The sequence below is a fragment of the Oreochromis aureus genome, linkage group 14, assembly GCF_013358895.1.
Source record: "Oreochromis aureus strain Israel breed Guangdong linkage group 14, ZZ_aureus, whole genome shotgun sequence".
Taxonomy (NCBI): Eukaryota; Metazoa; Chordata; class Actinopteri; order Cichliformes; family Cichlidae; genus Oreochromis; species Oreochromis aureus.
This window is the reverse complement of record NC_052955.1, coordinates 16,477,889-16,496,434: the sequence shown is the minus strand read 5'-3', so window position 1 is coordinate 16,496,434 and position 18,546 is coordinate 16,477,889. Positions and strand designations below refer to the sequence as shown.

Below are 18,546 nucleotides of genomic sequence, written 5' to 3'. Positions count from 1 at the left end.
TTATGTGTTGATATGATAGGAAATAATAACAGAAGCTGTCTGATGGTGGCTGTTCAAATGTGTGTTTATTTTTTCAACCAAAACACAGAGTCAGAGTGAACACACATTTGTTTAGTTTTAGTATTACACACAGTTCAGTTATGTATAACGCAGCCTCCCATTATTGTGTAACAAGCTGTATTTATTATGTTTTCTACAGCCGAGTGAAAAGTGAAAGGTTTTTATGCATGCTTCATCAAACTGAAGCCTTTTGCTGTAGTAATAACAGTAATAACACTAATTGAAATTGTTTTTAATTAGATCATTACTTTAATGTTCACATGGGAACATGTTTTTTTTAAACTTCTGATTCATTTACATGCCACTACTGCACATCTTGAAGTTTTGTCTTCCTTCCCACATAGTTTCTGAATTGGCCTCTCTCTCTGCTCCACTTTTCATTCTTTTCTTACTCCTCACCCCCGATCTGGTCATGGTAGATGGCTGCCCATTTCTGAGTTGGGTTCAGCTGGAGGTTTCCTCTTGTTAAAAGGAACTTCTTCCTCCCCACTGTTGCCAAATGCTTGCTCGCAGGGGATTGCCTAATTATTGGGGTTTTCCCTTTTTTTTTTTTTTTTTTTTTTTTTTTTTACAGATGCTTATCATAATATGATGACAAATACTGATTACAAAGTATTTTCATAGCATTAATCCTCATAGAGAAAATAATGCCACAAGAGAGCAATATGTACGTTAATAGATCCATGGTGTTCATCGCGTCTTCCTTCAAGATATGTGTTTTCTTTCTTTGAACTGAGCTAAATTCTAAGTAGTGATATGAGCCTTCTGAATTTGCACCTAAAATGCTCTCAGTCTTTAATTTTGAATTTCCAGCTAAACCTCCTATTATCTTGAGCAGCAGAAGACAAAGTTACATGAAAAATAAAAATAAATCTTCCAATGAATAAGATAAACTGTCTCCATGTGCATGAATTGTTCAGTTACAGCTTAGTAACAATAAAAACTTTTTTTTTCAACATGGCCTTATCATGATAAAGGGGCATAATTTAATGCATGATCTGATCAAAAAGGGATATAGTGAAATTTATGTGTCCTTGTCAGTGCTGCTGAGACCTTGGTGACAAACAGTTGTGGTCAGATGTTTCCATACACTCATCATGGGCATAACAGTCATGGTAATTTGGGGCTTTTAATGATTTCTTTGAAGTGTTCTTTTTCCAGAATGGGATGGTTGTAAAGTATACAACTTTATTGACATTATTTTGGATTTTCTCTAATACACATGGTCAAAAGTATACATACAGGCTCAAATCTATACATACACTCACTTAAATTGTTTATTAAGTGCTGTGTAAAGTTCTACAATGTACTTTAACTTGAGAAGGCCAAGGCCTATCTATCTAGGCCTATTATCTCTGGTAGTTTCTCTTTGTCAGCATTAAAATAATTTGTTTGACAGCATTCATTGGACTGACCACTCAAAAGAATGGGAAAGTCCAAGGAACTCAGTGAAGGTCTAAGAAGGATAATTGAAGATTTACACAATTTGGAAAGATTCTTTGTAGCCATTTCTAAACAACTGCAGATTCCAATGTCATCATTACAAACAATTATACTTACTCACAAGTTATTCCGATGTCTTACGTCTTTACTGAGATCTGGAAGAAGACCAAAACCGTTACCCTCAGATGAGAGGAAATTAGTTGGGATGTTCAGGAACAACCCAGATTCAAGCCTACCATGAACTTTATACTGATGGAACACCCGGGAACCTGACCACACTGAAGCGAGTTTTACATCACCGTGGACTGAGAGGGTGCCGACCAAGAAAGAAATCGACATCTTCAAACTCGACTGAAATTTGCAACTGTCCACGCAGACAAGCCAAATGCTTTCTTTCACAAAGTTTTATGGTCAGATAAAATGAAAGTCAAGCTGTGTGACTGGTCACAATCAGAAGAGATATTTTCTTGAGGTGTAAAGGCTTTCTAAGAACACTGTCAAACGTGGTGGTAGCATCATGTTCTGGGGTTGTTTAGCTGCTAGTGCTATTAGTACATTGCACAAAGTAGATTGAATAATGAAGAAGCAGGACTACCTCCAAGTTATTCAATGTCACCTCAGATCAACGGCTGGATGGTTGAAACTTGGACACAATTTGGTCTTCCACCAGGACACTGACCTCAAGATACATTGAAACTGGTTTTGGAATGGATAAAGCAGGCTGACATTAAGCTTCTGGATTGGCCTTCCCAAAGCCCTGACCTCAACCCCACTTAAGATTTGTAGACTAAAAGCTGAGTCTGAACCAGGAAACCGACCATTTTAAGTGAACTTAAAAGAGTTGTCAAACACCCAACCAGAATTTTGTTAGAAGTTTGTTAATGGCTACCAACAATATCTGATGAAGGTGCAACTAGTTAAGGGACATTTAATATTACTGGGGCTACACAGTGGGGCAAAAAAGTACTTAGTCAGCTACCAATTGTGCAAGTTCTCCCACTTAAAAAGATGAGAGAGGCCTGTAATTTTCATCATAGGTATACCTCAACTGTGAGAGACAAAATGAGGAAAAAAAATCCAGAAAATCACATTGTCTGATTTTTAAAGAATTTATTTGCAAATTATGGTGGAAAATAAGTATTTGGTTATTAACAAAAGTTCATCTCAGTACTTTGTTATATACCCTTTGTTGGCAATGACAGAGGTCAAATGTTTTCTGCAAGTCTTCACAAGGTTTTCACACACTGGTGCTGGTATACCTATGATGATGATGATGATGATGATGATGATGATGATGAAGCCTTTATTTGTCACTTGCAGTTGCCTACAGCAAAATTGGACCTCTTCCGACCATACATGCAATACACAAACATCACATCGGGGAGACAGGTCATAACAGGTAGCGTAAAGAAAAACAATGAAATGTACAACACAATAGGGGATGATATGTTAAAAATTGCAGGCCTCTCTCATCTTTTTAAGTGGGAGAATGTGCAGAATTGGTGGCTGACTAAATAATTTTTTGCCCCACTGTATCTATGTATTTGAGCCTGTGTGCATAATTTTTGCCCTGTGTAGATTAGAGAAAATCCAAAATAAATTCAAACCTGTGCACCCAATTCTAGTGTTTAAAACCATTAAAGATATATGCTGTTTAATCATTCTGCTCTGGAAAAAGAACATTTAAAAGAAATCATAAGATCAAAATTACTGGGACATTTATGTCCAGGATGAGTGTATGGAAACTTCTGACCACAACTGTATTTATACCATTATATGGTTTTTAGCCAATATAGCAGCCTCTTTTAGCTTCCCCATCAAAAGTCAACATCTATAGCTCATCAGCAGGGAGAATTTGCAGACTTACCTCTGCTAGTGATTACTATGATTGCTATTGTTTTCCATGAGTAGAGATGTGCTAATGGGTCTTGCTAAATAGGATTTTAGAGTGTAGTTTGATAGATTATTTTGTAGAATAACAGGTTACATTACACATACACCCTGACCCTGTGAAAGTCATTGACAAAAAGGGAAAGAAAAAAAGTTTGAAACTGCTGACTGTAAATCTTCCTGGCATAATTTTTTCATTGCTGTAATTGTTGAAATGGGGCTGTGTTAAAAGCATTTTTCTCTGAAATATCGATCATGTTGATCATTTAGGCTGGCAATACCCATCTCCACTGCTTATTTTCCATGTCCTTAGGATCACCTGCTGAGGAGGTTTACGTTTTGCTTGCAACCTTCAAGCTTTAGTGAAATTTAATGATGATTCTAATTGCTAATTTTCATCTATACATATACACAGTTTGTTGAAATTTTAGATTTGGACTGTCTGATTTAGAAAAATATACCACAAATCTCAAAGGATTAGAGACAATAAAGACAAAGGAAAAAAATAGGGGATGGGGTTTGGAATCAAAGTGAGAGTGAGAGAGAGAGAAAAAGAAGAAAAGAATTAGAAAAGAGGGAAAAGAAGTAGAAGTAGCAGTAGTTAGTGTTTGTCAGCATGGCTTTGTCTGCCAGCACGCTACAGCTCCAAGATACTGCACCAAAGCCAGCTAATTCTGGCCAGAAACACACACAGGTTCTCCCTCCCTCTCTCTCTCTCTCTCACTCACTCACTCACTCACTCACTCACACACAAACAGACTCTCTCTCTCTCTCTCTCTCTCTCTCTCTCTCCCTGACTCTACAAGCACACACATTTGGCAGAAAGACTGTTGGGTCACGGTATAAACTGCCTCTCCCTCTTCCTTTCTTTTCCTGATCTTTTGTCCTTTCCTATTCCCACTTACCTATTTACTTGTTTGTGTGTATATGTGTGTGCATTTCCATGTAGCAGGAGGTGTTGGAGATAGCTCTGGATCAGTGTGGCCCATCTACTGACAGGAAAATTGCCCTGATAGACAAGAACCGTGACCTTTATTTGACCACCGTGCGTCATCTTGGACGAGAACCCAAAATCTGCAAAATTGGTGAGACATGGTGGAGGGAATGCACTTAACAAGATCTGTGATGACTTTCTTTGTTTTGTGTGTGTGTGTGTGTGTGTGTGTGTGTGTGTGTGTGTGTGTGTGTGTGTGTGTGTGTGTGTGTGTGTGTGTGTGTGTGTGTGTGTGTGTGTGTGTGTGTGTGTGTGTGTGTGTGTGTATATAAGTAAGGTTAGATTACTGTAATAGCTGCATACATATTCTATCTTGTAGGTAGCATGGTTCATAGTATGGCCTGGAATGATGCTGCTAACATCCTGTGTGGAATCCAAGACAACCAGCTCACAGTGTGGTACTACCCAAGTGTTGTCTTCACTGACAAGGAATTATTACCGAAGACACTGTACATAAAGGATGGCAGGTAATTTCCCTGGGCTTTCGCAAAGCCCTTGGTGTGACTAATTAATGAACAATTAGCGTCTATGCTTTGACACACTGGGTAATCCATTAGTGAGAGTGATTGGTCATAGGCCAATGAGTTGTTTTTCAAAAAGAAAGGTTATTGTTGTTACAGGTAGATGCAAGTGGATGTAAAAGGAAAACAAAACAAAAGTAAGGTTCCAGTAGGATGTGAACCAGCATCTCCTGACTGTTAATTCAATTCAGTTCAGTTTTATTTATATAGCGCCAAATCACAACAACAGTCCCCTCAAGGGGCTTTATATTGTACAGTAGATCGTACAATAATAGATGTCACACCACCAATCCTCCAACCTCCTTATGAAGACTTGACACTTCTGTTAAATGCGCCCGTTAATACTCAGCTGCCAATTTAACCATGTCTGGTGTGTCAAAGCACCAACTCTAAAAACCACCTTACGTGGGGAGATGCTGGAGGTTCTGACAGAGAACTATTATGGAGTACAACAAATGAGGATGAGAATTAATTGGTGACTTTAGCATATAACAGCTGATACTATTCACCGGAATGGCGAGTAAGTTCCTATTACAAAAGCAGCAAAAGATTACATTCAAGTTTAGAGTTGGCCAGAGTAGATGGAAGTATATAAGAGAACCTCTCAGTGCCCTTGCATTTTCATCTGAGAGGTAGCTGGAAAAGATGTCAAATATAAACTAAGAGCAGAAATGGAGGCAGCTTTTCTGTACCTTTTAACTCATTCTCCAAAGCAAAATGCATATGGCCAACATCTATCAAACTGTGCAAAGCTTTCTGGCCAGAACGCCTCAGCTTTAGCCAGCATTGAAGGCAGAGTGCCTGCACTGTCAGTACAGGCAATTGTAAACTACACTTGCGTCTGCTACACTAATCTGAACACTTGGTTGTAAAGTTTTTGTGCACATTTTGGACTCACTCACTGGTTTTATTATTCCTGTTTAGTGCTCAAGCAGGCAGAAATTTGAGGAACACCAAAGTCTAAGTGGCAAAAGCTAATAAATCATCAGAAACTGCAAATTTCAGAAAGTTTCTCTTTAGGTTTGTTGGATATACACCAGCCACTTTATTAGATATACCTGTTCAACTGCTGATTAGCACAAATGTCAAATTGGCCAATCACGTGGCAGCAACCCAGTGGATTTACATATTTAGACATGGTCAAGGTGACCTGCTGAAGTTCAAGCTGAAAATCGAGAATGGGGAGAAAAGTGGTTTAAGTGACTCTGAATGTGGCATGGTTGCTGGTGCCAGGCAGGCTGAGTATTTCAAAAGCTACTGAGATGTGTCAGATGCTATCATGTCAGCATGTACCAAAATCTCAGAAGAATGTTTCCAGCACCTTTGAATCTGTGCCATGAAGAATTAAGCAGATCTGAAAGCAAAATGGGACCTAACCCAGTACTAGCAAGGTGTATCTAAAAAAGTGACCAATGATGGTGTACTACAGGAAGCAGGACGCCCTAAGAACAGTACAAGTTACAGTGGTACCATGGCTGTTGGGCCATTTTATCAGATTTACATATGCCGTGTTTGTAGAGGTAAAATCTGCATTGTTAATGAGTCTGTCGAAACAGCGTCAGGAATCATTTACATGTTATTTATGCATAGCAAACTCATTTTTTTCCTCTGCTATCTGTCAATGCAGTGTTTACTGTAACAAACTGTGTGTGTCTTTGCAAAGTGAGTTCAGACGTGCACCCCAAGTTCTAAACTACATTGGCACCAAAGTGACATTACGCCAAGGAGATGGTTCATTGGTGTACAGCAGTGTACTACCCTTTCCTGCCCTCCTGCATGAATACAGCATCTCTGCACGCTGGGAGGATGCACTGCGCCTCTGCTGCTATGCAAAAGTAAGATACTGGAAATGTCTTTTACTGTTTTATACTTGTGTCAGTGATTTCTTTATGTGCTTAATGTAAGTGATGTGACATCATTGTACATTTGGTCTCAGTGTTTGTAGAGCTGTGTATGTCTTTGCATTAGCTGTACAGCAAAGCCATAGTGAGCATTAAACTTTAGCATTGATTACTACATTTCTTTCACATTGTATTTATGTTAGCAGTTTTGTGGTAGTGTTAAATATCCTCCAGTCTTGGGGCTCTGGTACAGTTCAGCTTCCCATGGCGTATGTCACGCGTATGCATGGATGTTATGTCTGAACCAAGAAGGTAGTAGACAGGTTTATGGGACCCGACCAGCAGGCTTTAATTAGCTTCAATTAGCCTGGTGACTCCATTTACCAGATTAACCCCCCAGACCTCACTCATAAATACACACTCTGCTGCATGCATGTGTGGACTTTCCAAACATATTACTCACACACACTGAGCACAGTGTGAGACTGTGTCTTTGCTTAGGCAATGATGCAATAACCACAAGCTTGGAGAAACGGACAACAAGTAGCAAAGGGTGGTTGGAACAAAAGGGATGGAGAGAGGCACCAGTTTTAAGAGCTTTTTCCTTGACCCCATCCTCTCTGCTTCTGGTAAGAGTTTGGTGGCTTTTCCCAGAACCACAGTTGTTGTCAGTAAGTGCTCACCTGACAGGAGTCAACAGAAACATGTTATAAATTAAGGCGAGAAGCACAGACTTACCATACAGTGACTAAAGCTTATAACCTAATAATTAAGTAGGCAAAAAAAGGTTTATTTCACGTGAAATTGTTTCACGTGAAGTTGTGTTGTCATGTTTACGATCTCTGGCAAGTCCTGCGATGATATTTGTTGTTTGCAGGAGTGGTTTCTAATTGGAGCTGTTTTTCTTAGTGATGGATACTGATTAAAGCAGGAGATTACAGAGTGGTGACTCTTGAGTTCAGTTTGCTCAACTGCTGGCCCGTTTGTGGTCAAATTTTAATTAATCCAGCTGCAGGAAATAAAGTGGTGACACATTTGTTTACATTTATAGTTGTTTTGTACTGCACATACCTCCTGTTTTTGTGTGTGTCATGCATGTTTAAAGACTTGCTTAAAGTATGAGTAAAGTGTACCAGAATGCATTGAAGATACAGTCGTACTCTGTCCTTGTGCCCACTGATACATCCTCTTTTCATTAAGTGCTTTTTTGCTAAACATGTCTTTTGTGAATGTGGCCAAAGAACTTAATTTTTACTTCATCTCTCCATAGCAAATGGTTTCTAAAACTAAGTAAGTAATAGCTGAATTCTTCAGCTGTTATTTGGTGTATGTCCACCAAGATGAGATTTACAACATACAGTACTGGGCAAAAGTCTTGACCACCCCTCATTTCTTTATATTTTGTTGGGAAAATTGGAAATGCAGTGCAGTGATTCATTGAAACATGTGCAAAGGTGCATGGAAATGCAGGATTAAAGGGAGTTTGTGCAGTTCTAACCAGCTTAAAAGTCAGTATTTGGTATGACCACTTTATTCTTTGACGCTCTTAGCCAAGCTTTCTTGTCTAGTCTTCAGCAGTCTTCAGGAATAGTTCTTCAGGCTTCTTGAAGGACATTCAAAGCTCTTCTTTGGATGTTGGCTGCCTTTTATTTTATCGTCTATCTAGACGATCTCACGCTGCTTCAGTAATGTTGATGTCTGGCTAAGAGACCAATCCATGACTGATAGTGTTTTATCTGTGTTTTTCTATCCCTGTATGTTTTTATTCCATTGGCATTGTTAAGATGAATAATTAAGCTGCTGCCAATAAGCTTTAAAGACTCTTTCAGATATTTTCAGATGTTGCTCATCTGCTGTAGATGGTTTTTTAGGCCTGCAAGTTATTTTGTCCTCCACTTGTCCAGTTTCCTTGTTTTTTCTAAAGCACACTCTGTAGAGATGCCACGTTTTTGGCTAATAGCTCTTTGGGAATCACTTTGGTGGTGCAATTATACTATTTTATGTTTGCCAAATTGTATTATCTTTGGCATTTTTCATAGATTCAGCAAAAGAAAAGGGAACAAACTATGTGTTTTTATTACAGGCTGCTGGTAGCAATTGGTGTAAACACAACACCAGTTCCTCCCTTGAGTTAGGTGCCTTTTTCATGCCATAGGTCATAGGTTGATATTAATTAAAGAAAAAATGGTTTCATTAAAAGATGCTCTCTGCTGTTGTTCCCTTTATCCCTAGGACCAATCTTTGTGGGCATGTCTTGCTGGCATGGCAATGGCAAACAGAGAGCTGACTACTGCAGAGATGGCTTATGCTGCCATCGGAGAGGTAAGAGCATTGCCCTTTGGCTAGTTCAGCTAAACACAAATGTTGTTAACCACCACAAAACCATAAAAAAGAAAAATTCTGTGAAACTTCAGTGAATCTGTCAGTGAAAAGAGATATGGTATTTCATAAATGGTCTAACTTCTCTCTTTGCATATCTGCTGCTTCACCTCTTTCAGTTACCCAGAGTTCAATACATCAACTTTCTAAGGGAGCAGCCATCTAAGGAGTCATTGTTGGCCCACATGCTGCTGTTCAGTGGTCAGGTCCAGGAAGCTGAGGCTGCTTTCTTACAAGCTGGTCTCATCTACCAGGCCATACAAGTCAACATTGACCTTTATAACTGGGAAAGGTATAATTCTGTGTATATGTGTTCATGTTGGAAATGTACAGCTAGGAGAGGGACAGTATAAGCAGTTTTGGGAGATTTTTATTTGTGTATTCATTTATTTTTTAAAATCTTTCTGGCTGTGTAAGGATTTTGTTTTATGGAGGTAGTCTGAAATGAGGTTTTAAAGGGTTAAGGTGAAGCATATTTGTTCACAGAGGATGTATGTCTGTCTGCATCATGTCATCTTGTGTCCAGGGCATTGGAGCTGGCAGTTAAACACAAGACCCATGTGGACACTGTGCTGGCCTATAGGGAGAAGTTTCTACAGAAATTTGGCAGGAAGGAGACCAATAAGAGATTCCTGCAGTACTCTGAAGGGGTACGTTATGGTGGCCTGTCTTGCTGCACTGTATAAACTGACTTAGTCAGCAACACACTGGAAACATTTTTAGCTGTGGATGGTGTCTATTTCTAATTATTTCCCATGGGTTATCAACTTTGTTTGCTCTGCTAATACACTCTAAGTGGCCTTAAAAAAAAGTTGGTTTAGGGAAAAACTGTGTTACCTTAGCATTTCTGTTTACCACCCAATCAGAAAAGCCTACAGCATTAAACTGCAAAAGGAGGCAAATCTCCAGCTGCACCTGAGCTATTTAATCCCAAATATTGCTTGCAGTAGTGTTACTGGAGTGCTTATCACTGCAACCAATGCCTAATATTATAATTATAGTCTCAAAGTGCAAATAGAATAAAAAAGTTCCATATAACAAAAAAACTCACTGAGACTCTGTTGGTTTTAAAAGGTGGTTGAGATGGTTAAAACCTTCTTGTAAACTGGTTAAAGGAAAGAAAAATCCATTGTGATTACAGTTTTACTTTGTTCTTTCTACACTTGCCGTCATGCCAAAAATGCTTAGGTATATATGTACAGTTATTGTTTTGCCTCTGTTCACGACCACAGTGGAGTTTAGCCCCATTGTCAGAGGCTCAGAGTTAATTTAGACAGACGAACAGTTAGACGAGGCCTGTTTCCCTGATATTTCATTACAAATGAGGCAGGCACAACATCTGAAGTTGAATTAAGGTGCAGTCCCGCTCTCAAGACTTTTCATGCAAGTATTAAAAATGCTTAAAATAACATAATATGTAAAATCATGTTAGTCTGATCAGTTAATTTTGAGCCTCTGAAAAATGGGGACCATCTATAAAAATGGCTGTAATTTATAATAAACTGATGAATAAACTGTTAACACCAAACTTATTTGTTAAGAGTTGAATTAAAGCTAAAAGTCTGCACTTCAATTACATATAGTTTTATTTAAAACCCACTGTGGTAGTGTAGTGAGGCAAAACTACAAAAATAGTGTCCTTTTCCAACAAATTATGGACCTAACAGTGTCTACTCTTCCCAAAAATGCTAGCTTCCAAGATGAACTGATCTTCTGTGGACAGTTTGTTTTTTAATCCAACTCTTAAAAAATTGAGAGCGACACAATAATGGAAACTACTGGACTGTACAGATGGTAAATATCCATCTTTAATAAGCTGATCAAACATGTGCCAAAGAGATAAGATAGTTGTTTTGGGTTTTTTTACACATCTAAAACTCTTCCAGTTTGTAGTGTTGGCGCATACAATAACCAGACCATATTAAATCATATCCCATGTAAACAGCTGACCCCGAAAAACTCAGCAGTAGGTAGGATTTCAGCCAGACTGCAAGGAAAAATGTGTGCATGTGACTTCAACCCATGTGATCACCACTGGAGGTTCAAAAGCACTATTATCATCCTACACGACCTTCCCAACTCCTGTAAATTGTTCAGTAAACATTTCTAATTTTAAAAGTGTTTGCAGTACTTACACTAATTACTCTTAAACAGAAAGAACCTACTGTAATGCATTACACGTTACTTTCTACTACCCGAGCTCAGCCAGCCTTACAGTTTGGAGGGATTTACAGACGATCTAGCAGCAGCTTTCTTAGCGTATCCGAGACTAACATTTGAAAGCCAGTTTTTTTAATAACACTGCTTACTATAATTTGTTTTCCTTCTCTTTTGCTTCCCCGAACTGGTTATCAGTTAAAATAGTGTTTCTTACTTTCTCATTTCATCTCATCTTACTGTGTCTTCCAGGTTGAAGTGGACTGGGAAAAAATCCAAGCGAAGATAGAGATGGAGTTGTCTAAAGAGAGAGAGCGAGCTGCTAACACCTCTGTGAGGAGCAGTGTGGCCTCACGCCGTTAATTTTTTAATTTTTTAAATTTTTTAAATTTTTTTAAGAGGGTCATGTCCGCAATAAGTACAGCAAGTACGATTACCTTCATGTAAAAACCAATACTGCACAATTAGGAGATGTAAATCATAAGCTGTGAAGTTTGTGATACCTGACTTACACTACACACATAGTCTTGTCAAGTTACATATAAAGCTTTAAACAAAATTGTATATGACAGTCTGTTACTGTGGGTGGCTGATAAGTTTTTTAAGGCTGTCTGTATTTCTGACCAAAAGACCTGTGGCCTTCCTGTTGTAGTGACTGATTTTGAGTGAATCAAGTTTAAAGTTGATCTGTTTTCATTTGTTAACGTTAACTAGGCAAACTCATTCATTTGTAAATATGTATGAGTGTTGTTTTTGTCATGTTTCACTTTGTTTTTTATATTAAAATATATTTTTATAGTTTACACGTTTAAAGTGTTGCCTTGTGGAAACACGAGAATGTCCATTAATAAAGCACGTGAACCATACTGTATGTATTGATCCGAAATGTCCCGTTTCTTTGTTTTTCCCTTTGTGTCGTGACACTTTACTGGTTTTATACAAGGATCAGGGACTATCTTTGAGGTCTGAGATTTATTTTAAGCTTTGCACATGCACCCTGAAGGTATTTCTGTGTGCATGCGTGTTTTCACAGTCTTAAAATAATGCAGGGCTTCTCTTTTTAAATTGTTCTTGTATTTCCTCCGCTGCTGAGGTGTGAAACAGACCGCTTGCCACGGAGCTCCACCCCCTGGTTGGCAGAGGGCCAGTACATCAGCAGAGGGTTATAGCCTATTCATCTCCACTAATGGTCCAGGAGGATGAACATCTTTCTCAAGGCTCTTCAGAAACAGCTCCTATACTATGTCATGAAGATGCAGATGGCTACGGTAGAAAGTGAACAAGATGAATCCAGTGAAACAGTGAGTGGCGACAGACACACATCACAGAAAACAGCAGGAAAATCTCTCTCTTGGGTTGGGTCTCTCTTGCTGCTTTTTTTTTTCTTAGCATCCTGTAGTTTTGGTCACTTCACTACTAAAAGCCTTTTTTTTATTTCTGTCTTTCCACCAACTACCCATCTGAACTAATGTATTTTTAAGAACAGAAAAATAAATCATTGATTAGTCATTGAGGTTAAAGCTAGTTGGGTTCACTGAACGTCTTTACCCTGCCATCTCCCGTGTTCAAATTCATAATACAAGAGTAGTGACGATTTTCCTGTAATTTAACACAAAGCAAGTGAGCATCATGTGCTTGGCGTCAAGCACACTTTATCCAAACAACTCCTTCACCTTAAACCAAATAGATGTGAGAAAACGGCTAAACAGTGTCACTGAATGACCGGGTTTCACATCCATTACTGCTGGGAGTGGCCACACACAATAAACAGCAACATGTGAAATCAGTTCATGCTTTCTCTTAAACTATGCATTGCGTGATATACCTGATTCACTCAATTCCACACCTCTACCTTCAGCCGTATCTTAATGTTAAGAATATAAAAGTCACATTTACATGAGACTTTCTATAGTTTTGAGTCCCAGTGGCAAATACCTTACAATAAAATGGTCAGTATAAACATTTCATATTTTTGAAGCTACACAGCACCCAGTGCCAAACAGATGCTCTGCTTTTATTAAACCATTGAAGTGTATATCTATATTCAAAGACTGGCTGGTTCTCATATATTAAATTGATAGCCAAGCTCTCCCAAAAATACACTTCCCGGATATAATGTAGAATTTATGAGGAGGATAGAGAAGGATAATGCTCATTGATTTGACCTTTTTGAAGTTTGTCTGTTCTTTATACCAGAGAGCAATACGATAACTGAATTATGGGCTCTGATTCAAAACCCACTGAGTGTACCAATACTGTATTTATCCCTGTGTTTTTATAGATTTGCATCTCCCATGAGAGTATATAACTATCCTCTCCCCTGAGAGAGGACATACAGCTTTACTGTTGATGCTTACAAATGGAAGTCGGTATATAGTGAAGTACACTGACTAGGAAGGAGAAAATGAATCGCAACAATCACACTTCTCATGGGTTCATTAGCCCTCAAACATGGCCTCATGCTGCTCAGGGTCTCACATCCTTTACCTCATCTACCCATCAGTGGTTGTTTTAGTCTGGATTTAATGCTTTTAAGTCCAAACTCCAGCCGCCCACAAATGTCCCTCAGGAAAAGAAAGCCATCAGTGATCACTACTGGCTCTGCCATTATGGTCAGGCGATATTGGTTTACAAAAGCCACCACAATCACACTCAGACTTTTAGAGTTGGGATCAACTCAGGGTCTCTAATTGTAAAGGCTAGCTTTGCAGATACGGTTCTGCATTGTTCGTAATGATGAAAGATGAGCACTTTGGAGCTTCTGGGATAAATCAGTTTAGTTGATTTGATAAGCTGATGGTTATTATCTGCTTTACACCTGCTCCTGTATCTTTAAAGGGATTTAATTTGGCGCACTGTTTATATACAAACACCCCTTTTCATTTCTGCACAGGAAACAGAAAACATTCGTCCATTTTGAAGTTGACAGGCAAATAAATTGAAAAGCATTTTTTCTTTCAGTTCATATGTAAAAAATTGCAGAACCTTCCATTAATGTAAATTAGAAATGATCCAATACTGTTCGTACAACAAAAGACGTTTGGCTGGCTTACATCCAGCGATAATGCAGATTCTCATTAGAATTTTTGGCCTGGCCCTAAAGATAAGACAATACAATATGGAGAGTGTGACTATTTACCAGACACCCGGTCAATCACAAGGTAAAGAAATACTAAATGAACAAAATGGCCTTTTCAGTATTATAACAAATGTATGGCATTAATTCACAGAAAGCATGTTTTCTCAAATTCAGCTCAGTTTTCAGTTGAGCTAAAGTGTAATTTCTTGTTTCGTTAGGACAGTTAGCATCTGCAAAACTTGAAGGTATTCTCATCTGGCATCTTCAAATCCTTCTGCTTTAACAAAGAAAAGACTACATTTTCTTCAATGCTGCGTGTCAGCTAGTGTTTTGCTGTTTTGCTCCTTGGGACAGCAGCTATCTTCTCTGACATGGCTTCATAAAAGTGCAACTTTAGCTCTTATCAGTCTGGAAGCTGTAATCTCATCCATTTTCTTCTTCTTCTTGAATTCATAAGCTGGGACCTGGGGCAGTAAGGCTTCACTCACAGGAGAGATGTCAAGCATCGAGCAGGTCATTTATATAATGCTCATCTATCAGCTCCCAGTGAAGTGTGTATGTGGGGGTAGATTGCTGCCTTCATGCTGATAAGCTAGACTCCAGGGCTGGCTGGTTTAAAAAAAAAAAAAAAGTGTCTCAGAAAGAATTATAACAGATATTTGCCTAATCCTTTCTCTCTTTCAGTCCATTTCTAAGGGGACTGAAAAAAACTATTTTCTTTTTTTGGATGCAAATTTAATAAAGAAAAGGCTCCACAAAATAGTATGAGAATTTTTCAGGTTCGGCAGTATATTAAGCACTAAGAGAGGACCTCAGTTTGACAGGAAATCTGTTTCATGCTGCCATTAAATTGAGGTGCTGAAGTTTAAAAAAGCTTAATGCGATTGTACCGGAGCCAATTTAGCTGTTCCCAACACAAAGCGCCTCAATTTCAGCCTCCTCCGCTTACTTTATAATCTGCTTTCCATAACCCAAGCGGTCATTTGCATACAAAAGGAAAGCAGGTTCCTGTTATCTCAGAAAACACGTAGTCCTGCATTTTTCTCAGCCTTCTCTTTTATTCTTTACATTCAGGAGTATAATTGCACTTGTTCGTTGTATCTCTGCAAGATTTTTTTTTACCCTGACTATATTAAAATAAGAATAATAATGTTTCTGTAGTCTTGCCCAGTCTCCGTCAAACAGAGTTCCGGGATGTCCTTGGGCTCTGAGGTCCTGAGACCTCCAGGGCAGCCAACCTCTGGTCTCCGGATCTCGGTCCTGTTGCTCTCCCTCTGCCCTGGCCGCCACTCTCGTTTTCGGACAACAAGTTCTCACCGGACCGGTCTCTGTGCATGTCTTGCATGCTTTCCTCATAGGTGGGCAAATATTTAACTTCGTCATAGGCCGGCAGGTTTGGAGAGGCAAAGCCCCCGAGGTTGTATTCGGGGTACCGCTCCAGCAGGGAATCCTGGGACGCCGATGTGTGTCCGTGAAAGAGGGACGGCTCCTCGCCGCGGTCGTGGTGCGGGTGCCGCCGGGGCCGAGGGCAGATGATCCGCTGGATGAAGTAGCCCATGGCAAAGAGCAGCAACAGGATCAGGATGCCGGACAGCTTCCGCGTGAACCAGCCGACGTTGTCGAAAAATGCGTGGATGGAGAGCTGGCAGCAGCTCACCTTCGAGCTGGCACTGGTGTTCCCTGTGACGGTGGGCGGACAGCAGTGCTGGTTGGCGCCGCACTGGACCTCCCCGCAGCTCTGGGCGGCTTGACATGCAGAGATCAGGCATGCCGACAGAAATGTGCCAGTGTATGCTGTCCGGCCGCCGCCCGGCATACGGGGCATCATTTCGGGATCCCCCAGGATGGAGCAGCTATCGGCGCGTCTCCAGTGCGCACGACGTCGTATCGTTAAGCCCGCTCAGGTGTTGCAGGACTGCCTTTCCTTCCAGCTGTTCGCGAAATATGTGCTGTCACAGCTTCTGCAGCGAGGAGCGGGACAGCAGGTGCCCCCCCTCCCCCTGCTGAGGACGACCTGTCTGCTTTAGTATGGGCGATCGGAGTGGAGCCACCTCAGTGTCTGAAGGCAGCAGGGATGAGATTCATGAATAATCTTACATCATTATTAGGTGAAGATATCTTTATTGGGTCCTAGCATGTCCTTAAACCAGTGAAACCCGCAGATAGCCAGCCCGCGCTCCTGGTTACATATTCAGCCTTAACCTGAAGTCTCCTGCACAAAGACGCATGCAATCTCCCCAGTTTTCAGACATCAGCAGCCCCCCTCTCTGATCACTACGTGCAATGTTTGCTGCAGAGCATCATGATTTATACTTTAAAGATCCAATAAAGAATGCTGTAGTGGTAGGAGGAGGGGTGACAAGAGGAAGGAGTGAAGACATTGTGCCTTAGTACCTTGTAAAATTTAAACAAGTCTTCGTTCTATAGTGATAGTGGAGCGCAGAGGTCCTTAAGTCCAGGAACAGCAGCAATACTGCAATACAGAATTAATTAACTGCAAGTAAACATCCTGCATTGGAAATGTAGGATAGTGCAGATTATGTATAAATTCACTTAACAGTAATATGAATGATAAAAGATACTATGAAGTATTTGTGGATGAGTAGGGTTGGCTTTGGTTAAGGTGGAGCTAATGTTTCTCATATTGTCCCAAGATCATCATATGTTTCTGAACTCTTTAGGCTAGTATAAATTAATAGAAACCTTTTATAATGTAGAGAGGTAAACAGCTGTAATATCTGAGACTGACGCGTCCCCAGATGCCACTTTATGATCCATTGCACCCGAAAGACTTTAAAACTGTCCCATCACTGAATTCTGAACCAGGCAAAAACCAGCACTGGTGAATGTCCCTGACACAAGGCGCCAACAGCTCCAACCGTCTCATTAAAAATGCAATGTGGATTGTAATGGCCCCCATTAGATGAGTGTCTGGATTCCCATTAGTTCAGCATCACCCTAGAGAACCATGTGTCTGCAGCATTGAAGAACATAACCATAAAACCTAAATCCTTGCTTTAAACGATAGTCTCTGTGCCCCGTGTGTTAATTTATGCTAAAGATGTCCCTTTGGATAACATCCAAGAACAGCAGGCTCACTAAGCTGCTCCACAAGTCCTGAATATTAACTGATTAATTAAACCACTCTGCTTAATTTGTTGTCTTGCAATGAATTAGCGACTTGAATAATTTTCCGCCGTGGTTGTAGAGATCGACCAGCATCATTTTTCAAAGGCCAGTTGTCCTTTTCTTTCTCTCTCTCTCTCTGCGGTGAGGAGCATTTATGATATTAAGACATTACAGGGAAGACTACAGCCTCTGATTCTATTTTAAAAGACAGGGTTGTACTGATAAATATAAGGACTTTAGAGTCTTTTGCAAAGTCTACATTGTATAAATTGTGGTGAATCCTTTTAAATTACAGGAACATTTCACCCTGTCTTCATGTTACTGTTTGTTACTGATAGTCAGTCTGTATTCCTCTCTTTCCTAAACAAGGCCTAATGCACAATACACCAAATCCAATTACTGGACCATTATGACGTGAAATTCAGTAGAAGAAGAGCACCATGCAACCTAATTTATGCAGCATCGTATTTCTTTCTGTAATCTACCTCAATTAGGGAAATGTGATCACAGGGCAACTTTCCAACCAAATAAACAATCAATAGCCTGTGGACCATGGCTCTGAGAGTTCAGAAACCCTTCTCAGTCCCCTGTTTGGAGGGTTTTTCCAGCAAGTCTGCTTCTCAGGAGGGCTCTTATTGACAAGCACAGAGAACAACTGCTATTTTTGATCACAGCTTTCACTCTGTGCAGTGTCTGGAAGGCAGAAAAATGCCGCAACCTGTACAGTATGGAGGAAAAACTGTGGATATTTGGCTTTTAACTGACTCAAATCAAGCCAATGTGAGCAACTATATAGATAAGAATTTAAATAAATGTTTATATCCTGAAGAAAAATTAAAGTGTAAATGAATCCTTCCTTTATTTTCACTGTTCATCCGCACGATTGCCTTGCCTCCCCCCCATTTTGTCTTTTCTAGCAGTTTCCAGCAAACACATCAAACCAATTGGAGACCAACTACATCCCACAGGAAACATGAAAATAACATTCACCCCCCTCTTTGTAACGCATAGTATATTTATAGTTTGGAATATTTGATGTACACAGAAGTAGAA

General features: G+C 39.8%; 2 protein-coding genes across 4 annotated transcripts in view; one reads left to right on the top strand and one right to left on the bottom strand.

The window, feature by feature from the left end:
* Positions 1-12,171, top strand: part of ift80 (intraflagellar transport 80 homolog (Chlamydomonas)) — a 43,455-nt gene extending 31,284 nt beyond the window's left edge. For 2 of the 3 annotated variants that reach the window (XM_039622652.1, XM_031743986.2), the window contains exons 14-20: positions 4,343-4,478; positions 4,707-4,854; positions 6,572-6,743; positions 8,982-9,071; positions 9,248-9,420; positions 9,655-9,778; positions 11,538-12,171. In XM_039622652.1, the coding sequence (XP_039478586.1) occupies positions 4,343-4,478; positions 4,707-4,854; positions 6,572-6,743; positions 8,982-9,071; positions 9,248-9,420; positions 9,655-9,778; positions 11,538-11,648 (954 nt within the window). In that variant the 3' untranslated portion in view covers positions 11,649-12,171. The remainder of the gene's footprint in view (positions 1-4,342; positions 4,479-4,706; positions 4,855-6,571; positions 6,744-8,981; positions 9,072-9,247; positions 9,421-9,654; positions 9,779-11,537) is intronic. The other variant, XM_031743987.2, reaches the window with a different exon arrangement.
* Positions 12,172-13,824: 1,653 nt separating this feature from the next.
* LOC116323591 (uncharacterized membrane protein C3orf80) lies at positions 13,825-16,582 on the bottom strand. Its single transcript, XM_039622519.1, has one exon. It carries the CDS (start codon positions 16,190-16,192, stop codon positions 15,542-15,544), a length of 651 nt encoding a protein of 216 aa, XP_039478453.1. The 5' UTR covers positions 16,193-16,582; the 3' UTR covers positions 13,825-15,541.
* Positions 16,583-18,546: the final 1,964 nt, after the last annotated feature.